This window comes from Alosa sapidissima, chromosome 7 (genome assembly GCF_018492685.1).
Source record: "Alosa sapidissima isolate fAloSap1 chromosome 7, fAloSap1.pri, whole genome shotgun sequence".
In the NCBI taxonomy this organism is placed as follows: domain Eukaryota; kingdom Metazoa; phylum Chordata; class Actinopteri; order Clupeiformes; family Clupeidae; genus Alosa; species Alosa sapidissima.
Window position 1 is genome coordinate 4,157,678 of NC_055963.1, and position 24,867 is coordinate 4,182,544.

At 46.0% G+C, this 24,867-nt stretch overlaps 1 protein-coding gene across 3 annotated transcripts in view; it reads left to right on the plus strand.

The window, feature by feature from the left end:
- Nucleotides 1-21,555, plus strand: part of plekhg5b (pleckstrin homology domain containing, family G (with RhoGef domain) member 5b) — an 82,296-nt gene extending 60,741 nt beyond the window's left edge. For 2 of the 3 annotated variants that reach the window (XM_042098854.1, XM_042098855.1), the window contains exons 8-20: nt 4,098-4,286; nt 4,794-4,961; nt 5,107-5,202; nt 7,504-7,704; nt 8,109-8,219; nt 8,344-8,493; nt 8,923-9,060; nt 9,678-9,797; nt 10,537-10,669; nt 10,775-10,890; nt 11,063-11,217; nt 17,107-18,087; nt 19,507-21,555. In XM_042098854.1, coding sequence (XP_041954788.1) covers nt 4,098-4,286; nt 4,794-4,961; nt 5,107-5,202; nt 7,504-7,704; nt 8,109-8,219; nt 8,344-8,493; nt 8,923-9,060; nt 9,678-9,797; nt 10,537-10,669; nt 10,775-10,890; nt 11,063-11,217; nt 17,107-18,087; nt 19,507-19,516 — 2,568 coding nt within the window. In that variant the 3' untranslated portion in view covers nt 19,517-21,555. Of the gene's footprint in view, nt 1-4,097; nt 4,287-4,793; nt 4,962-5,106; nt 5,203-7,503; nt 7,705-8,108; nt 8,220-8,343; nt 8,494-8,922; nt 9,061-9,677; nt 9,798-10,536; nt 10,670-10,774; nt 10,891-11,062; nt 11,218-17,106; nt 18,092-19,506 lie in introns of those variants that run through there. The other variant, XM_042098853.1, reaches the window with a different exon arrangement.
- The last annotated feature ends 3,312 nt before the right edge of the window (nt 21,556-24,867 follow it).

Below are 24,867 nucleotides of genomic sequence, written 5' to 3' on the forward strand. Positions count from 1 at the left end.
AGGAATGCGTGAGCAAGGACAGGAGTCTCTCACTATTCTGGAGGGTTACTGCAGGAAACCTGAAAAAGACTGTTGTTGTTGTTGCTTTCCACGCCATTTGATTAGGCTGTGATTATAACACCTATCTAGAGTTTAGCTAGAGAGAACAATATATGGACATGATCATGAATTGCAGGTCTAAGGGTAAAGTCTGTTGAAGGATTGCAATGGTGTCTCCTGGATTGGACGTGCCGCTCTCAGCTCTGGTGAGTAGGTTTCTCTGTGGGAATAGCAATTTGCTCATGCTACTACTGTTAGGACATTATTTAAAAGATTATTTTCTTTTGATGGGACACTTCATTTTACCTCATTTGGAAAGTAAAGGTTGTTGGACACTGACATATCTGTTCAGTTACGTAGCAGACAGTATCTGAAAAATACTCCTCTCTCAACCAAGTGACATGATTACTTCAATATACATTACTGAGTAGTTATCCTAGTCTACTTCCTGTCCCCAGAGACCTTGTAGTTCCTGCCACCTGTGTCCTTTCCCCAACAGAAATCCCTCTCCTTCAGTGGTTGGCTGTGTGGAGACATGTCTAAACATAGCTGCAGGGACGTTATGGCTTGGTCAGTTTCACTCTGTGTTGATTGTATAAAGTTAAAAAACAATGGCAATCTCTGTTTGCAGAAGTGTACATTTTGTAGTGTAGTAGATTTAGCAAAGTAGCAAATTTGTCTTCAATTTTCTGAATACTTTGATGTATTTGTATGTCATAGAAACAGCTCTCCACCTAATGGGTATTATAAAACTGATATATTATAAAACTGATATATCTTTACATGACACATCACATGGCACAACATCACATGACATTAACAAACAACCAGCTACTCTCCTCCAATTTCCAATGGATTCATCATTCAGTACAGCGGGTTAAGTGCAGACAAAATATACTGCATTATAGAGAACACTTCAATCATAAAGGGAACCCTTCAATCATACACTGGATTGGTACTCTGACACTATTTGGCTCTGAGCACAAGTAAAACTTTTGAGGCGAGTGTTTTATTTTGCAAGAACTGTCAGACATTCTGTTAATGTAGTTTGAGAATGGAGAAAAGGGTGAAAGGTTTCAAAAAATGTATTTTAATAATTGTGGAAAACTGTAAGTGTTCCCTTAATTTTTTTGAGCAGTATATATAAGAAATTCCAGAGAATGTTGCTGCATGAGGCCCAGTGTGTATTTCTTCCATTGTGGTCAACTCCAGTCTTGCATTTATGGTTAGATATTCTTAATCCATTAGGCTTAGATATTCTTAATCCATAAACCAATCTCAGTGTTTAAACATGGACCACTGGACTCATTTAATATCATTAACTTCTCATTTGATTTCACCTGGACCTCATAGAGCCGAGATGTCCCTGCCACGCATGTTAGTGCAGATGGTAGCAGATGCTGTGCTGTACTGATATCCTCTGGCCCGGAGTCCCTTATTCCATCTCCATTTGGTTATTTATTTGACTCCTTTAAAACAAATGCGGTGTAAGTCCAACAGGTCAACTACTCCTTGGCTTTATTCCACTACCTGTTTGCTCAGATTGCAGGAAAGTGGAGCGAAAAAGGATAAACTACAGGTCTCCTATGATGCATTTAGAGATTCTCTTAAGGCTTATCAAAACACAATCAAAGCAGCAAAGGCAGATTTCTATACTGAGCTTATTAATAATAATGCTCACAGACCTAAAGTGTTGTTAATTAATTAATTCTATCATTAATCTTCCTTCCACTTTATCCTCTCTGCCTGCTACAACAGAAAGCTGTGAGATGTTTCTCAATTCCTTTATTAAAGCGATGGTTCGGAGTAATTTCACCCTAGGGTCCTTTGCACCATGACCCCGAGCCAAACACCCTCCCAGAACCTTTTTTCCCTTGGTCAAGCCCTGGTCGAGTAGCGCTGTCAGAAACTAATGACGTTCTGCAGTCGTGATGGAACCAACTTTTATCTCGTAAATGACCCCACTAATAATGCCCTGAATGGTACGCAACTTCTGCAATAGTACAACTATGACCTTTAGTCCAATAACGAGGCATTAGAAAGTTTGTAAGTGCACTGATACTGATACTGGATGAACTGGAGAAAGGTACAAATCAATAGTTTAACTCGAGGGGAGGTGGGAAATGAGCGTAGTTCCCCAAATGGTGGAGTATCCACCTCCGTGTTCTCCTAGACTCATCTTTGACTTTTAATAAGCAAGTCAATAGTCAAGGGAAGCTTTTTCCAGCTAAGAATGATAGCAAAGCTTAAGTCTTTTCTCTCTTTCAGTGATTTAGAAATTCTTATCCATGCCTTTATTTTCTCAAGGCTTGATTACTGCAACTCACTATATGTAGGTTTAACTAAATCCACCCTGAATAGACTCCAGCTGGTCCAAAATGCTGCAGCCAGATTGTTAACTGGATCTAAGAAACGTGACCATATCACCAGCGTTGGCTAAACTGCACTCTTCCATCATCTTCCCAGTGTTGGCTAAACTGCACTCTTCCATCATCTTCCCAGTGTTGGCTAAACTGCACTCTTCCATCATCTTCCCAGTGTTGGCTAAACTGCACTCTTCCATCATCTTCCCAGTGTCTTTCTGATCCTTCTTCATTCCTTACATCTAAAGGTGACAGAGCGCTCTCTGTCTATGCCCCCCGGTCTCTGTCTATGCTCCCCAGCTCTGGAATAGGCTTCCTGATGATGTCAAATCCTGCCCCACTATCAGTAGCTTTAAATCCACCCTAAAGACCTACCTCTTCTCCCTAGCTTTTAACACTACCTGACCCCTTCACCTCTCCCCCAATTTTTTTTTTCTTTCTCTGTTATTTTAACTCCTTGTCATTTTCTTTCATTTTTGTTTTTATTTTCATTAGTATTAATACAAGGGCCATCTGTTGTTATCTTTGAGATTTTACATCTGTTATTTTCTTTATTTGGCCTATTAATATTTTCTTATTTTTTATGTAAATCACTTTGGTGCAATGCTGTTGCTTTTAAATGTGCTATAAAAATAAATTGACTTGATTTGACTGGGGTTAGGAGTAGGACAGGGCTGTGTCTACTTTAAATGGGCAACAATGGGTGACTTCAGAGCTATAGGTCATGTTGTTAGGTCAATTTGTTTTTTAAAATAGTTCAGAAAAGCATAAGTACATTTAAGTACATGCAACACGGCTGCTCATGTCACAATTTCTTACACAGAGTTTAAGAGACTCACTGATAATAAATAGCTACTTAATAACTACTAGGTATCTATTCCGGCTTAATTGGAACCCTGTAGCATCTACTGTATGGGAACAGTTCCATGACATAAGTATAAGTATATATACTCTTTTGATCCCGTGGGGGAAATTTGGTCTCTGCATTTATCCCAATCCGTGAATTATCGAAACACACTCAGCACACAGTGAACACAGAGTGAGGTGAAGCACACACTAATGCGGGGAGCAGTGAGGGGTTAGGTGCCTTGCTCAAGGGCACTTCAGCCGTGCCTACTGGTCGGGGTTCGAACCGGCAACCCTGCGGTTACAAGTCCGAAGCGCTAACCAGTAGGCCACGGCTGCCCAAGAGAGATGGTGATCATTTCCCTAGCCTGTGTACTATTGACTTGTCAAAGGGAAGGAGAGATGCTTCCTCACTGCCATCCCTGGCACATTCATTGCTGTGTGGACCTGTCTGTTTATCTATGATTTTCACAATTGTTCAGATCACTGTACAAACTTTTTAACCTCCAAACTAAAGCCAGAGACGTCATTGTCTGCACGCATAATGGCAGTCATCAAAATCTGTAAACACTGTAATATAAACAGAGTTGGAGAACTCAATGCAGAACACCTATGTTGATGACTTCAGATTCAGATAAGGTCTGATTTGCTGAGTTTTGTCGGTCTAAATTGAGTGAAACCGCCTGATGAGATATGGACAAACAGACAGCTGTCTGAGCTGAAATCCAATAACAGCAATCAGGCATATGTTTTGTGGTTTTCAAGATTGCAAAATAAATCTCTCTCTCTCTCTCTCTCTCTCTCTCTCTCTCTCTCTCTCTCTCTCTCTCTCTCTCTCGCACACTTCAGGGTCAGGCTCGCCGCAGGAAGAACATGACAGAGTTTCTTGGCGATGCTAACATCCCACCCCCAGACACATTGGCCCAGCTGGGTGGCTCTCTGCCTCCTGCCATCATTCCAGGGCCTGAGAGCTGGAAGAACCGCGCTGCCAGCCGATTCAGTGGCTTCTTTGGTGCCAGCAATATAACCTTTGGCAAGGTGGGACAGCCATCTCAATTTCCCTGATCTGTCACTCTGATTCCTTATAGGCTAGTTAAGTGATACTTTTTGCCTAAGATTGATTTAAGGTAAAACCAGCATTTCTCAACAAGAATGTCATCCCAATTTAATGGAGCCTGCAGACTGTCAGTCACTTTTGCAGTCATTTGACATGCCTTAACATTTTTGTATTTTCCCTAAAAATGTTCAAATGTTTTTCCATCTAAAAATGTTAATGTTGCAACAATAATGAGCAGCAGTGAGAATGCCGTTTATTATACTTTATGGCTAAAAAAACTGCAAACACACAGTTTTCCAGAAACATTGTTTGTGAGGAGGAATGGGTTGCATGTACCGGTATGTGTGTGTGTGTCTGTGTGTCTGTCTGTCTGTCTGTCTGTCTGTCTGTCTGTCTGTCTGTGTGTGACTGTATGTGTCTGCCATCACAATCCAACCATCAGCTAAGGCATCCAGTAAATCTATAATAAATCCTGTGTATTTTGGTAGGAGGTGGACCGTGTGGAACAGCTCCAGCACAAACTCCACTCATACTCGCACTATGGGCTACCAAAGGTCCCCCCTCAGCTTGCCTTCCACCAGGACTCATGGGAGGGGGAGGAGGACAGCAATCTGAACATGGAGGAAAGCTGGCAAGAGCTACTAGACCAACCAGAGGTAGCACACAAGCACAGACACACACTACCATACATTCACATGACATCACATGATCGCAAGACTCACATCATCAACTCAAACTCCTGTTTACACAAGTTGCCATTTCCTTGCTCTTCACTGTTAGTGGCTGTGTGTTGGTTTGCAGGCGCTGAGCAGGCGGGAGTTCCACCAACAAGAGGCCATCTGGGAGCTGCTACACACAGAGGTCACCTACATCAAAAAACTCAGAGTCATCACAGATGTACGTTTAACTCCTTCCATACCAGACTATACTGTTCTCCTTGTTCTAATCTCACCATGTTATGGGTGTTACATGATTAGAAATACTAAAGTGCTAAGACAGGGGTTGAAAACATATTTCTCCAGAAGGCCATTCTGACATTGATGAAGTAAAGCACAGGACACACATTGAATGGCTGAATGAAACACAAAACATTTGATGCTGATTTGCCAAATGCTTATTTTAAAGTACAGTATGCCTACCCTTGCCCAGTGCCGCTGCTGCCCCTTTCGGTGCCCTAAGCAAGTTGCTGTATTGTCAGTTTAAGAGCATTGAGTCTTTACATTCTCATAATGTCCTTTTGCCTGCTCTTATTCACATGCCTTGTTTGTTTGAGCTAAATTGATAGCAGTGCTGCCACTACCACCACGCGCATCACACACTGTGCATAGGGCACCAAGGGAGGTGCCACCAAAATGTAGCCAATAGCTTTACTGTAAACTCATTTATTTTTAATCTTCTTAGAGAATGTTTACAATGGCAAAATGCACCAGCAGCAGCATTTCAGATTCTCTCGCAAATCTCCATTAAGATCTAACTTGAACGTTATGCTTCTCCACTTATCTGTGAGTTACAGTATCTGAGCGGGCACGAGAGAGAGGGAGAGAGAGAGTGGCAAAGGGAGAGAGAGAGTGGCAGAGGGAGAGAGAGAGTGGCAGGTTCTGGCTGACTTATCATTGTTGATAATTGATATCTACTTTTTAATATAAGAAGCTTTTAAAAGGAAATCATTAAGGCAACAAAGATGAGACTGGAGTAGATTGAGCAGTTACCTGGTTCCCTCTAGCCTACTGACCTGTTATAAACTGTAAGAGCCAGGGCATTATGACATACTGTAGGCTGCACTCACTGTGATTTGGAAAAGGGACTAGTATATGATAAGTAATCTTTGCCTTTGTGTAATGGGACTGGTGAGTCTTGAAGTCTTCAATAATGTCTTTCCCTTAAACTAAGCATTTAAATGATGAAGCACAAGATATGCTGATTGAAACACATTCCACATTCCACATATAGCTAGGTGGCTACCAGGCTCATATATCACTTTTAATTGCAAACAGAAAATGTAGCTAGCACCATGCCATTAAATGTTTCTGTTTCCAAAGGCTGTTTATACCAACTTAATATCATGCTTATTGTTAATATTGTGCTAAATGTGACACAAACAATGTTAGAGTTTGTGGACTAGCCATAGGCTATATTTGAATGGAGATCTATATTTGAAAAGATCATTTGAAAAGAAAAGATTCTATATTTGAAAAGATCATTTGGAAAGTTGTGTAGACACAATGCTCTTAAAGGGGAACTATGCAGTTTGTTTAGCTTAATTTACCTGAACTTCACAGCTTTAGTCATTGGAATGGTTATATGAGTTTTTCCTGGTCTCTTTTCTGCGCGCACAAGATGCGTTCCCAATTAAGTAGATCTGCTACGTGGTGGAGAGAACCCAAAAAGTATCATCCTTGCATGTAACATGGTGACATTGCAAACGTTATCGAGGAAGATTGAAATGCAGTTTGCAGTAAAGCTGCTATTTATTGGTTAAATCTGGGAGCTCCCTCTGTCCCTTGGTGCCCTACGCACAGTGTGTGATGCGCGTGGTGGGAGTGGCGGCACTGTCCTTGCCAGCCTGTTTGAAGGCCTGATTTCAAGCTTTGTATGTCAATCTGGCATACCCTGAAATTACAATATATAATTACGTTTATAAAGCAATCTTGTCAATTGTCTTGGAGCCTCCTATCACCGCTGTTTCTATTATTTAACACAGACATGCCTAAACATACTGAAGAAAGACTAGTTTGTGGCATAACTTGGCTTGCTTCGTATTGAAATGAACTGACACTGATCACCAATAGTTAGATGTCTTCTTTATTACACCTTTCTCTTCTTTGCCACTATAGTGTGTAATAGTCATGCCAATCAAACATCGTTAAGTCAGTCATTCCAGGACTGTAAAGACGAGTAATGTTTCTTTAGCACAATTTCAATTGAGGACAGCGCCCTCTGTTGTAAGGTTACAGCAAAAGCCTTGGATCCATGTGGACTCTCCATTTGCTTACATAACACAGTGAGAGAGTTTTCCCCTTGAAGGTGTTGCGTGCCGGATTAAAGTAGCTTGTGGGCTGTGTCTTCACCATAGTCTCTGGTGGAGCTCTATGTTGGGACCATTTGAGTGGTCTGAAATGGAACTCTATGCTGTGGCCTATTCTGTGTTCTTTGGCAGGGTTTTATGCTGAATCCTTTTCTTTGTATGTTCTGGGGCAGTTGTTCTTGTGTGGGCTACTGAACCTGCAGGACAGCGGGCTCCTGGGTGAAGTGGAGCCAGTGCATCTCTTCAGTAATGTGCAGGACCTAGTGCGGGTGCACACAACGCTCTGGACCCAGGTCATGCAGCCAGCACTTGACAAAGCCAGACATCTCCGAACCCCACTCAACCCAATAGACCTGCAGACAGGCTTCAGAACAGTGAGACCCGCTCATACATAGTCATCCACATGCTACACACACACACACACACACACACACACACATATACACATACATACACACACACGTCGTACACACACACACACACACACACACTCACACTCTCACACACACACACACACACACACACACACACCACACACACACATAAACATACAAACTCATGCTTACACTTCAACACATACATTACCCCACATCGCACACAGTCAGATTATAGAATGCATGAATGTTTACACTTTGACATCTTAATGGCTTGTTAAAAGCACATACATGTACTGTATGTAATGACATATTCATGTGGATGAATAATCACGTGTGTGTGTGTGTGTGTGTGTGTGTGTGTGTGTGTGTGTGTGTTTGGTATGGTACTTGTCTGTGTGTAGTTTGCCTCTAGGTTCCAGCCTTACATCCGCTACTGTATGGAGGAGGAGGCGTGTATGGAGAACATACGCACCTTACTCAGAGACAATGAGCTGTTTAGGATTTATGTAACAGTAAGTACTCGCATGCTTGGGAGTGTGAGTGTGAGAGTGAATGGGAGTGTGAGTGTGGGTGTGTCTAGAGGGGGGGGTTGTGTGTGTGTGATGTTAACCTCCTGTTTTGATGTGTGTTGAACAGTGGGCTGAAACGCACAAGCAGTGCAACCGTCTGAAGCTTGTTGACATGCTGGTGAAGCCTCATCAGAGACTCACCAAGTACCCTCTTCTGCTCAAGAGCATTCTGAAGAAGACCGACGACCCGGCTGCACGAGACGGCCTCAACAGGATGGTGAGGGAGGGAGGGACAGGGATGTTGAAAAGTGAGAAAGAACGAGAGAAAGAAAGAGAAAGAAAGTGATGTGGCTTTGTGATTGTGAGAGAGAGAGTGTGGGCGTGTGCACAAGACAGCTGATGTATGAATCTCTCTCTCTCTCTCTGTGTATATGTGTCTGTGTCTGTGTCTGTGTGTGTGTGTGTGTGTGCGTGTGTGCATGCGTGTGTGCGTGCGTGTGTGGTGTGTGTGTGTGTGTGCGTGTGCGTGTGCGTGTGCGTGTGCGTGCGTGCGTGCGTGTGTGCATGCGTGTGTGTGTGCGTGCGTGTGTGGTGTGTGTGTGTGTGTGTGTGCGTGCGTGTGTGTGTGTGTGCGTGTGTGCGTGCGTGCGTGTGTGGTGTTTGTGTGTGTGTGTGTGTGTGTGCGTGCGTGTGTGTGCGTGCGCAGGTGGTGTGTGTGGAGGGCTTCATTAACAGTGTGGATGCTCAGATGCATCAGCGTCAGGAGCAGCAGAAGTTGGCTGCTATCTCTGCTCGGATGGAGGCCTACGAAACAACAGAGGGCAACAGTGAAGAGGTGGAGCGGGTGAGGGCCTCCTGATACTGCATACACCCCTGCACCACCCACCCCTGCACCACCCACTGGGCCTCCTGATACTGCATACACCCCTGCACCACCCACTGCATACACCCCTGCACCACCCACCCCTGCACCACCCACTGGGCCTCCTGATACTGCATACACCCCTGCACCACCCACTGCATACACCCCTGCACCACCCACCCCTGCACCACCCACTGGGCCTCAACCAATACATACATTTACTGCTCACAGAAGCCATTCACAACACTCTTGCAATCTAAGCAATGATTAGCAAAACATATCTTAATCAAATATAAAATAATCAAGTCTTGCTGATACTAGCACTTACCAGCCGTCTTGAACTGACACTCAACTGTTTAAAAACAGCACTCACTGATGCACTTATTCTTACTGTACTCTACCGTTTTTAAATTGTTGAGAGAATTACTTTAAAACTTAATCTGTTACCATGTTGTTAGTGACTTTGGTCAAAAATGCGTCAGCCAAATGTAATGTAATGTAATGTAAAATATTCTATAAATAGATATTAAAGATATCAGTCATTTTGTCCAGTTGGCAAAATGTTAACATGAATAGCATATACACGTGGACTTTTTCAGATACTGCGGGAGTTCAGTCGCCTTGACCTGATGGCCCCAATGATGGACACCTCCCTAGAGGAGACTCGGCAGCTGCACCTGGAGGGGACACTGCGCATGAAGGAGGGAAAGGACAGCAAGGTGAGCAAAGCAACCTCTCACCTGTCCGAACAACAGACCACCTCTCACCTGTCCGAACAACAGACCACCTCTCACCTGTCCGAACAACAGACCACCTCTCACCTTACAACCTCTGGTCCGAACAACAGACCACCTCTCACCTTACAACCTCTAGTCCGAACAACAGACCACTGCAACCTCTCACCTTACAACCTCTGGTCCGAACAACAGACCACTGCAACCTCTCACCTTACAACCTCTGGTCCGAACAACAGACCACTGCAACCTCTCACCTTACAACCTCTGGTCCGAACAACAGACCACTGCAACCTCTCACTTTACAACCTCTGGTCTGAACAACAAACCACTTGGGCAGCCGTGGCCAGCCGTGGCCTACTGGTTAGCGCTTCGGACTTGTAACCGGAGGGTTGCCGGTTCGAACCCTGACCAGTAGGCACGGTTGAAGTGCACTTGAGCAAAACACCACTCCCCGAACGCCGCTGTTGTTGCAGGCAGCTCACTGCGCCGGGATTAGTGTGTGCTTCTGTTCACTGTGTGCTGACTGTGTTTCACTAATTCACGGATTGGGATAAATGCAGAGACCAAATTTCCCTCACGGGATCAAAAGAGTATATATGCTTATGCTTATACTAGAGAACAACAAAATCAGAATCCAGACACTGACATGTGATGCATATCCAGACTCTAAGGGTCAATGTGTGTGTGTGTGTGGATGTGTGTGTGTTTGTCCATCCCTTAGATGGAGGTGTACTGTTTTCTATTCACGGACCTGTTGCTGATCACTAAGCCTGTGAAACGTGTGGAGAAAGTAAAGGTTATCAGGCAGCCCCTTCTCATACACAATGTTGTGTGCAGAGAGCTCAAAGATCCTGGTGAGAAACACATTTTATTTGTGCTGTAAATAAAAGGATGATTCCTTTATAAGGCTTTTCCTCTCTGGAATTCACCCATGTATTACAATCTTATGTCTCCTTAAGGCACATTTGTGCTCATTTACCTCAACGACTTCAAAATTGCTGTGGCTGCCTACTCCTTCCAGGCCAATAGCGCCACCCAGGGGCGAAGCTGGATAGAAGCTATCTGTAATGTACAGGTAGGAGCATCAGTGAAAGTTCCCTCTGAAAGTCTCAGTAATCCCAAGCTTTGTGTGCTAATACTGTATGTGTCTGTTCATGTGTGCTAATGTGTGTGTGTGTCTGTGTGTTCGTGTGTGTGTGTGTGTGTGTGTGTGTGTGTGTGTGTGTGTGTGTGTGTGTGTGTCACAGAACCAGTTGAAGCGGCTACGCAGAGAGGAGGCTCAGCGGAGACATGCGTGCCTGCAACAGAAGCTGGAGGAAGAGGAGGAGGCAGAGGAAGACGAGAGCAGTAACTCTACAGCCAGCTCCCCTTCCCTTCAGCAGCGGCAGGCTCACCAGACCAGGTGCACACACACACAAGCCATCATATACTAACCATGAATATGTTAAATATGCATTTATGTTTTTATAGTACTTTATACTGTATATATGTGTGCATGTTTGAACAATTTCACTTAAAAACACAAACACGCACACTCACACGCGCACGCGCGCACACACACACACACACACTGTCACGGTTCAGACAGACGACCAGAGGACCACAATTGCGTCACACCAGAAAGTTTATTAAACTTAAGGGAAAAGTCCTGGGGGGGGGGAACACAGACACAACAGGGCGGATGAAACAAGGCAGAAGTACAGTTCAAGGGAAATCCAAATTCGTAGTAGCAAGGCAGAAAGCAGGTCTGGTTTTCTGGGGCAGAAGAGTATCCAAGATTCAGGCAGGTCCGGGGTCACAAAACAAGAGTGAGCCAGAAGCGCGAGCAAACAGGTTCCGGGTGTGAGCTTTGCAGACGATCTGACAAAGGAGAGCTGAAAGACAGGGCTTTAAATACTGGGAGAGGTTAGTGGGTAATGCAGCGCAGCTGGCAGAGTAATTAGAGCAGAGCAGAGCAGGGACAGGTGGAGCTAGTTAGGCTGAGTAGAGAGAGTGGTGAGCAGAGTGGAAGATAATGGAAACCAATTAAGGTGGTAACCCGGTGGAGTGAGAGGGCTCATGACAGAACCCCCCCCCCCCAAGGGACGGCCCCAGAAGTCCCAAGAGCAACACCACGCCGGGCGGGAGGAGGGGAGCCGGAGGAGGGCTAGAACTCCTCCGAACGGTCCGAGTGAACGTCCTCATCCTCGGAGGAAGCCGGAGGGTCGTGGTCGGGAGATGGGACAGGTCCCGAGACAGGGTCAGGCACAGGACAGGAAGCCGAGCGGGCAGGACGGTCAGGGACCCCTCTGGGGCGGCCCCTACGGATTGCAGGTTGATCAGGATGCCGTTGGTGGAAGGCGGTGATGAGAGTCCGATCCACAATCCGACTAGCCGGGACCCAGGTCCTTTCCTCAGGTCCATAGCCCTCCCAGTCAATGAGGTACTGGAGACCCCTACCCCTCCGTCTGGACCGAAGCAGGCGGCGGACGGTGTAAACCAGACCACCATCGACGAGCCGTGGAGGAGGAGGAGAAGGCGCAGCAGGGACCAGCGGACTCTCATGAATGGGCTTAATCTTAGACACATGGAAAGTGGGGTGCACCCTCATGGAATTAGGCAGTTGGAGCCGGACAGCAGTTGGGCTAATCACTCTTACAATAGGGAATGGGCCAAGGAACCGAGGTGCCAGCTTTTGCGACTCCACCCTGAGTGGCAGGTTCTTCGATGACAACCACACCCTTTGACCAACATGGTAGGTGGGAGCAGGAATTCTCCGACGGTTGGCCCCGGTAGTGTAGCTGGCAACGGATCTGAGGAGTGTGGCTCGGGCCTGTGACCAGGTGCAGCGACATCGACGGGCAAAAGCAAGTGCAGATGGGCAAGTAACCTCCCCTTCCTGGCTGGCAAATAGAGGAGGCTGGTATCCATAAACACATTGGAAGGGGGACATACCGATGGCAGAGCAGGTCAGAGAATTGTGTGCGTACTCCACCCATGTCAATTGCTGCGACCAGGAGTGGGGGTTGCGTGAGGTCATGCATCGCAGTGCCTTCTCGAGCTCCTGATTTGCCCGCTCTGACTGCCCATTGGATTGGGGATGGAATCCGGAAGTCAGACTGACTGTGGCTCCCAGCAGGTGACAGAACTCCTTCCAAAAGGCGGAGGAGAATTGTGGGCCACGGTCAGAAACTACATCCCTTGGCAGTCCGTGGATCCGGAAGACGTGTTCCAGGACCACCTGGGCGGTCTCCTTGGCGGTTGGGAGCTTGGGGAGGGGAACGAAGTGTGCCATCTTGCTGAATCGGTCAACTATGGTCAGAATGACGGTCATGCCACTTGAAGGGGGCAGCCCCGTGACAAAGTCAAGGGCGATGTGAGACCAGGGACGTCTGGGCACAGGCAGGGGCTGCAGCAATCCGGCTGGGGGCTGGCAGGACGACTTGTGTTGGTTGCAGATGGGGCAGGCTTGGACGAATTCCCGTACATCCCTTCTCAGAGAGGGCCACCAGAACCTCTGGGCGAGCAGGTTGTAAGTGCGGGTGGAGCCAGGGTGACAAGCTAGGCGGGAGTCATGTCCCCACTGAATGACCTGGGACCTCAGGTTTTCGGGGACAAACAGGCGGTCAGCTGGGCAAGCGCTGGGACCTGGCTGGTTACGGAGAGCTTCCAGCACCTGTTCCTCAACAGCCCAGGTCAGAGCTGCTACGATGCAGGGACTTGGCAGAATCGACACAGGATCCTTGGAGGGGGTGTCATCCTTCTGGAATTGACGGGAGAGGGCGTCTGGCTTGGTGTTGCGTGATCCAGGCCGGTATGACAGAGTGAAATTAAACCTGGTGAAGAACAGGGCCCAGCGGGACTGCCTGGAGTTCAACCGTTTGGCCGTGCGGATGTACTCCAAGTTCTTATGATCGGTCCAAACGAGAAATGGAATGGTGGACCCCTCCAGCCAGTGACGCCACTCCTCCAAGGCAAGCTTCACAGCCAGCAGCTCTCGGTTCCCTATGTCGTAATTGCACTCAGAGGGGGACAACCGACGTGAGAAAAAGGCACAGGGATGTAGCTTCCTATCCTCCGCAGCCCACTGAGAAATCACAGCACCAACTCCCACATCCGAGGCGTCCACCTCCACAATGAATTGCCGGTCCACATCAGGCATCTGGAGGATGGGAGCGGAGGTGAACCTTACCTTGAGGGTACTGAAGGCTTTGTCGGCTGCTGGGGTCCAGGTGAAGGGTTGCTTGGTGCTGGTTAGAGCAGTGAGAGGGGCAGCAATGGTACTGTAGTTCCGGATAAACTTTCTATAGAAGTTAGCAAACCCCAGAAACTGTTGCAGCTTCTTTCTGTTCTCCGGAACTGGCCATGAAGTGACTGCTGATATTTTGGCAGGATCCATTTGGATACTTCCCTCTGCCACTATGTACCCCAGGAAGGCCACTGTCTTGACGTGAAACTCACATTTCTCTGCCTTGGCGTAGAGGGAATTCTCCAGGAGACGATGAAGGACTTGCTGGACATGGCGGGTGTGTTCAGACAGGTTTCTGGAGTAGATTAAGATGTCATCCAGGTAAACGAAGACAAACTTGTTTAACATGTCCCGCAGCACATCATTCACTAGAGCCTGGAACACAGCAGGAGCATTGGTGAGGCCAAAAGGCATAACCAGATACTCGTAGTGGCCTGTTGGTGTATTGAATGCGGTTTTCCATTCATCTCCCTCCCGGATCCGCACTAGGTGGTAAGCGTTTCTGAGATCCAACTTGGTAAAAACAGTGGCTCCCTGGAGCAACTCAAAGGCAGAGGTGAGCAGAGGCAGAGGGTAACGGTTTTTCACTGTGATGTCGTTGAGTCCCCTGTAGTCGATGCAGGGGCGAAGAGATCCGTCCTTCTTCCCCACAAAGAAGAAGCCAGCACCAGCAGGAGATGAAGATGGACGGATTAATCCTGCGGACAGAGAGTCGTTGATGTAGTCCTCCATGGACTTTCTTTCAGGAGCAGACAACGAATAAAGACGGCCCTTTGGAGGGGCTGTTCCAGGGAGGAGGTCGATGGCACAGTCGTACGGTCGGTGAGGGGGCAGAGATGTGGCTCTTGCTTTGTTAAACACTTCTCTGAGACCATGGTAGCATTCTGGGACATTGGAGAGGTCAGGAGCGGAGTTAGTGGGTACTGGCCGAGGGGGTAGTGCGGCAGCAAGCAGGCAGGTTCGGTGGCAGTCCTCCCCCCACTCCCTGATCACCCCGGTCACCCAGTCGAGCTGAGGGTTGTGCCGGCGGAGCCATGGGTAACCCAGGATGAGGGGTTGGCCTGGAGAGGGGAGCAGGTGAAACTGGATAGTTTCTTGATGGTTTCCGGACAGACCCATCGAGACCGGGGCTGTGACATGAGTGACCGATCCGAGTAAGTGTCCGTCCAGTGCCCGGGCAGGAATAGGAGGTGTCAAACGGTGGTTCTCCAGTCCCAGTTGGCGTGCCAGTTTGATGTCCATTATGTTGGCTTCGGCGCCAGAATCCACCAGAGCAGCCAGGGTGTGAGTTGAGTCAGAGAGGCGGAGGTGAACTTGCAGCAGGGGTTTGCGGTCGGAGGACTGGATGGTCATTGAGCTCAACCGGACTCCCCCTATGCCCGGTGAGCTTCGGCTTTTAAAAGGGCAGGTTACCACACGATGTCCATCACCTCCACAATAGAGGCAGAGGTTTGAGGTGAAGCGGCGCTGGCGCTCTGCAGGAGTGAGAGAGGCTCGCCCAATCTCCATGGGCTCAGACTGGTCAAGCTGACTTGGGTGAGTGGCAGTAGATGACAGGAGCCCCGTCGGATCTCTCCGAATGCCGGTAGTTGGTGGACCTTGGCGCCCCCTCTCACGACGACGGGTCTGTATCCTTCTGTCGATCCGGACAGTCAGTGCGATGGCTTCATCAAGAGTGGAAGGCAGTTCATGGGAGACCAACTCGTCCTTGATATAGTCGGCCAAGCTATGGAAGAACGCGTCCACCAACGATGGTGTGTTCCAAGAACTTCGTCTTGCCAGGGTTCGGAAGTCGATGGAATGGTCTGCGACTGTACGTCTGCCTTGTCGAATACTGAACAGTTCACGAGACGCCTCTGCGGTTGGTGAATCCAGGTCAAACACCTTCAGCATCTCCTCAGCAAACAGGTTGAAGGTTGCACATGCGGGGGTTTGACGTTCGAACTCTGCTGTTCCCCAGAGTCGAGCTCGGCCCGTCAGGTGAGTGATGGCATACCCAACTTTAGCCCCTTCCGTGGCGAAGGTCCTTGGCTGCAAGGAGAACTGAAGTCGGCAGCTAGTCAGGAATGGCCGGACCTGGGTTGAATCGCCGTTGAACCGCTCGGGGTCTCCAATCTTGGGTTCCGGAGCAGCGGCTGCAATGACCGGGGCAGGTAACTCAGGGGCAGGGCTGGTGGGCAGACTGCCTGGAACTGGGCCGGTGGGCGGAGTGGCTGGGGTAAGGTTGGGGAGGAGTTGGATGATCATGGCGAGTTGCTGCTGGTGCTGCTGGAACTGCTGATGCTGTTGGTGGCCGACCTGAAGCAGGGAGGTGATGTCGCCGCTCATGCGGGCTAGCCCTCTCTCAGTGTGTTCCAGGCGTTGCATGGCGGTGGGTTGCTCAGGTTCGTCGGTTTCCATGTCGGGGGAAGTGTGCGCTGAGTCCATGATGGTCAGATCGTACTGTCACGGTTCAGACAGACGACCAGAGGACCACAATTGCGTCACACCAGAAAGTTTATTAAACTTAAGGGAAAAGTCCTGGGGGGGGGGAACACAGACACAACAGGGCGGATGAAACAAGGCAGAAGTACAGTTCAAGGGAAATCCAAATTCGTAGTAGCAAGGCAGAAAGCAGGTCTGGTTTTCTGGGGCAGAAGAGTATCCAAGATTCAGGCAGGTCCGGGGTCACAAAACAAGAGTGAGCCAGAAGCGCGAGCAAACAGGTTCCGGGTGTGAGCTTTGCAGACGATCTGACAAAGGAGAGCTGAAAGACAGGGCTTTAAATACTGGGAGAGGTTAGTGGGTAATGCAGCGCAGCTGGCAGAGTAATTAGAGCAGAGCAGAGCAGGGACAGGTGGAGCTAGTTAGGCTGAGTAGAGAGAGTGGTGAGCAGAGTGGAAGATAATGGAAACCAATTAAGGTGGTAACCCGGTGGAGTGAGAGGGCTCATGACACACACACATATATATATACACACGCACGCACACACACACACACACACACACACACACACACAATATGTTGCTTCATATGAACAAAATAATTTAGTATTTTTTTGTATTCCACACTGTGTTCTTTCAGTGTATCTGAAGGTTCTTCAGAAACTCTGCCGGTGATGGAAGTGGAACCCAGTGGGGTTCTTGCAGGGTCAAGGGCTCCTGGAGTTAACAGGACTCCTCAAGCCCAGGGTCAGGAGTTTGTATCCAGCGTGACAGAAGACGATCGACAAACTGGTGTGGCAGAGATCAACCCACAAAGTTGCTCCTTATCCATGGACAGTGCTTATGGTACACTCTCTCCCCAGTCAATGTTGGAGCTGCAGGGATCAACCAATAGGAATGAGGGAGAGGAGATGGACAGAGATAGGGAGGAGGAGCAGGTGATGCTGTGTGAGATAGCTGAGCTGGAGGAAGAGCAAAAGGAGAGGAGGAACGAGGGCGAAACAGAGGGAGGAGAGGAAGTGTCATGTGACTTGTGTGAGCACGTGGCTCAGACACAGAAGCCCAGGCGGAGGCCGCCGGTGCAAATGCGCGTCCAGACGCTACAGGCGCTTGCTAACAAGTCCCGCTCTGAAGACAACCTCCTCCAGCGCCTGCACACTGACCCCTCCGCTGCTGCTGCCCCATGTGCCGCCACCAACGCCTCAGCTAAGCAGTGGCAGGATGCAGGGGGAATAGGAGAGTGCATGGCCTCAGGCAGGATGGGCCACAGCAGAAGCCTGACGGAGCTCGGCCCCGGGGGAGAAGTGGAGACACAGACAGGTGAGCAGACACCGCCTGAGATGTTTGAAGATCATCTGACCCGCAGCCTTCCAGCTGGGAGTCTTTCTCGTGCGTTGAGGACAGCTCAGGGCTTACGGCACAGGGGACAAGTAGACTTTCCCAGCACAGAGATGGAGGCCATGGGGCTCTCTGGAGGTCAGGGGAAGCACACAAAGGACCCTGCCTCAGTGGAAGAGGCAGCCAACAAAAAGTGCCCTGGTCAGCAGCATAAGAAGCTCACGCTAGCCCAGCTTTACCGCATACGCACCACTTTGGTGCTCAACTCCACACTCACTGCCTCGTAAGTATGTATGAGTGTGTAAGTGTGTATGAGTGTGTAAGTCTGTATGAGTGTGTAAGTGTGTATGGGTTTGTAAGTGTGTGTGAGTATGGAAGCGTGTATGAGTGTGTAAGTGTGTATGAGTGTATAAGTGTGTATGAATGTGTATGAGTGTGTAAGTGTGTATGAGTGTATAAGTGTGTAAGTGTGTATGAGTGTGTAAGTGTGTGTGAGTATGTAAGTGTGTGTGAGTGTGTAAATAAGTGTGTAAGTGTGTATGAGTGTGTAGGTGTGTATGACTGTGTGTATGAGTGTGTAGAGTGTATGAGTGTGTAAGTGTGTATGAATGTGTATGAGTGTAAGTGTGTATGAGTGTGTAAGTGTGTATGAGTGTGTATGAGTGTATGAGTGTGTGTGTAAGCGAAAACTCCAATAGCAGAGATGATGGTCAGTGCAATTAGGTTAAAGGGCATTATGCAATGTCATGCTGCATTAAAAAAAAAACTCTTAATGGCTATCTGAAGTGGACTTTTCTGCTTATTGAATTTAGGTTATTTGGGGTTTGCAAGGTATTTCTTTAGTATGTTGCGTATAATGCAACCTGATGTTTTGTTGTTTGTTACACACAGCCATTATTCCTTCTCTGTTTGATTGTGAGTGAAGCCAGAGTTAAAGGTTATGAATAGTCTGTGTTTGATTGTGAGTGAAGCCAGAGTTAAAGGTTATGAATAGTCTGTGTTGAGCATATGGCTGACTGATCTCATCAGCATTTACATTTTGTATCACAGTGATATTTCCATTGGTTATCAATTACATAACTTTGTAAGCTATGTTCTCATTCAGAAGGACCCCCTGTGCATGTTCACACAACAATGATTTATCAAAGCTCCTTTTTTACAGTGTCCATCAGGATCACAAGCAGATCAGTTTCCTGTGCAGAGGCGTGTTCGTTCTTGCTATTTTGGCAAACCTGCCATGTTATTAGAAATAGAAATAGAAAAAACCTGGCCTTTAAAGGGAATGGAAGATAACACTCTGATTGGTTTATTGTGTGTTACACCCTTTTGAACCACACACCTCTTCCACTGTTAAAATAGCAAAAGTGGATGTGAAATGCCCTAAAGGTAGCCGCTGTGCCGCATGCTTCAGACCATGTGTTTAGATGGTTATAATAAGGCTCTAAGTCATCTTATGGTTAAACATGTTAATGCTGCTCAAAATGCTAATGCAAACTTAGTGCATTCAGAGCACAGCAACCATATCAGTTACCTTCAAATGATACATTAATTATGAGAGTTGATTTGAAATAATCTTAAGTTGAAGTAGTCTGCCCATAATGACATCTAAATAAGGTCAAATTATTAACTTTGCTCTGACTGTCATTTTTGCTCAGTACAACTTAATTTATTCTCTGCATTCATAATTATTGTTTTTCTCCAGGGAGGTGTAGCCACAGTGACAAGCACCCAGACGCCATCTCTTGCACATCGGAGTGTAAACTACTTCGTTCAAACTGAGTTCTGGGACTGCCTTGCTGTAAAAGCCTCATTTCTCTGTAAATGCTACCTTGTTTCGTTAGCACACTTTAAGGTATTTCTTGTCTTTCTGCATAGGCAGAGTAGCACAGGCTCATATTTTGCACTTTGAAACACAAGTAGCGTTGAAGAGAGAGTTGTATGAGTTACTGTATGAGGTAAAGCAAGCCTTGGTATTACAATAAGAGGAACCTTTTGAGGAGGAAGTAAACCATGGACTTCTGGTAGGACATGAGTCTTGCTGTTGGCATACAAGCAAAAGAGAAGAGGGCCACGAGGAGGAGAGTGGACCTGCAGGACTCTGGCGCCATCCAGTGGTCAAGGCGTGAGCTTGAACTACATTGAGAGTTGTAGCTGAAGAAGTCCTTTGGTTTGTGGGGAATGTGCCTTGATTTGAAAATTCAAAAAACAATGTAGTGTTCTGTATTTGAGCAGTTGTTGGTTACGCCAGTGTGGCAATATGCCACTGCCATGGTCGATATTTGATACATCATTTATCCCATAGTATAACACATTTACTAGAAATGAACATTATTTATGTGACTATGAAAACCATTTTGACTATCCTTTTATAGTTGAAAAGCAGACATATACAGTAGGTAGCTGGTTCAATTTTACCCCATGCTTCTTATACTTTTTCCTTCAACATTCTGTATCAAACATAGTACATTCCCTCTACATTCTATATTAAATTTGGTTGTGGCCTAGTCAGGCTTCTGGGTTTCCAAGTGAAACGCTGGAAGGTTGTGAGTCCCAGGAGCTGCCTCTGTGGCCCTGGCCAAGACACTTAACACTGAGTTGCTTCAAAGGACTGTCCCTGTTGTTAATTCACTGTAAGTTGCATTGCAAAAGCGTCCGCTAAATTACAAACAACAATACTTTACTATGTTAAAACTTGTCAACAAGTGGATTAATTGTACTACTACAGGGCACAATGCGTTACAAATCAGGAAATTAATATGTACCATAATATAAATGTGAAAGGGTCTCTCTCTCTCTCTCTCTCTATCTCTCTCTCTCTCTCTGTGTGTGTGTGTGTGTGTGTGTGCGTGCGTGCGTGTGTGTGTGTGTGCGCAGGCGCGCACATTAAGAAGTTGGATGGACTTAGGCTAATCCAAGCCAAAATAATTACTTGACTTCAGCCAAAAATGAATTTACCAGCTGCTGGATTTGTAAACAGCTGAGAGCCGGTTCCAGACCGGAGTACAGCAGATGGCTATAGAATAGGATGTGTGCACCTTCACTTGGATAAAGAATTTGAGAGAACTGAACTATTACATGAAAGTGGAATTGTGTTGTTATACCGGCATGCAGAATAACTTTTTAAAAAAAGTTATTGCTATCTGAAATAGAGCAACTACAACCTCACTGTACACACAAATGTACACACATTGATGATATAACTGAGGGATCTATTGGCGTATTATGATTTTGTATAATGGTTCAGAGTGAGCGAGTTATACTATACCTATACTGTTGGTGCCTCAGGATCAAATATGATGATCTACCTGTTTTCTAACTCTTCACAACACGAACCATGCAGCTGGATATTAACTGTGGTCCCCAACGACATCCACACGCTTTGCTAAAAGAACTTAGAACTTATACTTCCCATTTCCATTCTATCATCCATTGTTTTATTTTTTTATACTTTTTACTTTTCTGTTATATATTTATTAAGGCTTTGCTGTTTATACATATGAAAGAGACATTTTTAGTTTATTTAATGTGTTTTGTATATTTAGTTTAATCATGTCTTCAGTTACTGCTAAAAGGCAATTAGCAATTACATTCTCTGAACAATGTTGGACTGTTGCGTTTGAAAAAAATGAAAAGAAAAAAATTGAACCGCGAAAGTCTTTACTTATTACTTGTTATAAAAAATGTATTACAGCATAAAGGTAGCTGTCTCTACAGTATAAAGACAGATTGTAATAAATAAAGATGTTTTGGATTCTGTTGTTGACAAATATCTAGCAACGGTAAAGTGGAATGATTTTGGTGTTTGAGTGCATGCTTTTTACTAACTAGATGTACCGCAGAGCGGTACAAAATATGACCGCCGCCCAGTCCAGCACATTTTTTCCACAAAAATAAGTCACGCTGAAAGGCATATATGATTCTAACTGTCTCACTGAATTGCATTATGCCCACTCAATTCTCACTGGTATCTGATAGACAACAGGGATCAAAACATGATTAGTTCATAGATTTCACATGTAAAATACATTTTATTACAATCTCTCCCCCATTTTGCCTGTTCATAATTCTGAGAAATTCTTGAAATGTGTGCGTGTACATATTTATGTTTATGTGTGTGGGTGGGTGTGTGTGTGTGCGTGCATGTGCTTGTGTGTGTGCCTGCGTATGTGCCTGTGTCTGTGCATGTGCATGCATGCGTACATATGTCTACTGTGTGAGTATGTGTCATACGTATGATTACTGTGAATGTATGTGTGTGTGTGTGTATCTGTTTATGCACATGTGTGCATAAGGAATGGGTTGACCCCTGGAGGCAAACATATGCAAAAAATTGGTCATCCTAGGCCCTACGGTTCTCAAGATATTCACAGAAAACTCTGTTGGTGTACGGTCACTAAATGTACACATAAATTATTGTATTGTATGGCCCCCCATGAACGGAAGTTCATGAAACTTGGCATGCATTCGGAGGGTGTCATAATGATCCTACACTTTCAATTTCGTGCAGTTTTGACCATGTCAGCCAGAGATATTGTGATAAAAACACCTAATTTTTTGCTTTTTAATTTTTAACTAGGTGGCGCTATACATGAAATAAGTGGTAATGTGATGGGTTGACATGGCCCCTTAAGACCAACATACAAAAAAAAGTGGTCCTCCTAGGCCCTACGGTTCTCGAGATATTCACAGAAAACTGTCTACAGGCCAGTTGGTGTATAGTAACATAAATTAATTTATTGTGTGGCCCCCCATGAACGGAATTCCACGAAACTTGGCATGCATTCAGAGGGTGTCATAATGATCCTACACTTCCAATTTCGTGCAGTTTTGACTATGTTAGGTCACAGATACCTGCGATTACAACACCTCATTTTTACTTTTTTGTGTTTAACTAGGTGGTGCTATACATGAAATGAGTGGTTATGGAATGGGTTGACATGGCCCCTTGAGATCAACATACAAAAAAAGGTAGTCCTCCTAGGCCCTACGGTTTTCGAGATATTCACAGAAAACTGTGTCTGCCCTACCCTCCTTTCGGGGTGGTCCAGTCCAGCGGGGGGGCTACAGATCAAAACGAAAAACGACGGTTCCATGCTATCCATGTGGGGTTACATGCCCACCAAGATTTGTGTACCCCGGTCTTTCAGTGTCCTGGGAATCCTTGACGGAAATTTGGAAATCTGACTAAACCTATATGACCGCCGCTTCGCTGTGCGGTGTATCAGTGATATCAATTGATTTTAGTGATGCCAAAGCATTTCATTTTTCATATTTTGCCACTAACAATAAACATGGTCTTAAAGAACATTTGCTTGAGGTTGGCCCAGGAAAGGCAATGAAGGTGAACGGGAGGATAGAGGACAGGGAGGAGGGATGGAGGACAGGGATGAGGGATGGAGGACATAGAGGAGAGGGAGGAGGGATGGAGGACAGGGAGGAGGGATAAAGGGGACGATAGACTGAATGTTAAAACTGGTGAAATGTTAGGATGAATAGGCTACCTTTAGGTGAGAATTTCACTTTTATAAAACTCTTTGACAAATCAAAATTTCATCCATCCACTGCACGTCGCCCATTACATGTTTGTTGTGTGAATGTATATCAACCACCATTGCTGAGAGAAAGACGGGAAAGATTGCAAGACCAGAAGTTAACCCTGATTATTAATCCCCATTCATTATTATGACTGCCGCGCAGCGTGTACATAGGAACAAAGTAGGAAATGAACACAAGTTGACAAGCGTGACTTATTTTTCTGACTGCAGAAAAAAAGTGACTGCAGTGACTTTTATTGGACAATGCAGCCTTGATTTTGTTACGGTGGACATGAGCCATTAAATTGACAACTTGTCACAAGGACTGAGAATGATCATAACATCCACACAAAACAAAACACAGCGACATTGTACATTTAAACACTTATATAGATATTTGCAGAATCACGGAAACTTACATCAAGGACACGGAAGCAGGTACACCCCACCAGAATTCAGATAAGTGTTACTTTAACTAGATGTAAAGCAGAGCGGTACAAAATATGACCGCCGCCCAGTCCAGCACAATTTTCCACAAAAATAAGTCACGCTTATCAAATTGTGTTAATTTCCTACTTTGTTCCTTTTTTGTGTGTTTGTAATTGAGTGTGTGGTTGTTTTTGTGTATGTGTTTTGTGTGTGTTTTGTGTGTGTGTGTGTGTGTGTGCGTGCGTGTGTTTGTGGATGTAGGTGTGTTTGTATGTGTGGGTGCATGTGTATGTGTGTGTGTTTACGTGTCTTTGTGTGTGTGTGTCTCTGTGTGTGTGTGTGTGTCTTTATGTATATGTGTACATAAATAAAGCAAATCAGGGAACAACCTACTCTTTGCGATAAGTGCCATGGGATCTATATTAGTTCATAGATTTCATAGACATGTGAAATACATTTTATACAATCCCACCCCCATCTTGCCTATTCATAATTCTGTGACATTCTTGAATTGTGTTCATGTGTGCGTGTACATGTACGTGCTAATGTTGTTTGTGTGTGTGTGTGTGTGTGTGTGTGTCTGTGTGTGTGTGTGTGTGTGTGCGTGCGTGCGTGCATGTGCTTGTGTGTGTGTCTGTGTGTGCACCTGTGTGTGCATGTGCATGCATGCGTACTGTACATATGTCTACTGTGTGTGTATGTGTCATACGTATGATTACCGTGAATGTATGCGTGTGCGTGTGTATCTGTTCATGCACATGTGTGCATATGGAATGGGTTAACATGGCCCCTGGAGATTGGTTATTGTTCACAATTTTTACACACTGTATGCTCCATTGTGAAGTGCTTGTGGCTAAAATAATTATTAGGATTAGCTTAATGTATTTTTACATTTGCCGTAGTATTGTCGATGGGTTTAATAACACATCAAGGGGGTCCTTGCCCAGAACCTAGTGGTATTTGGGGGAGCCTTGTCCTGGAAAAGTTTGGGAACCCCTGCCTTATCATACATGTTCATTGGTACTCACCGCTCGACTTATCGTGACTAAATTCAAGATGGCGGCGAACGGTAAACTTCCTGAAGTTACTGTCTGTATAAA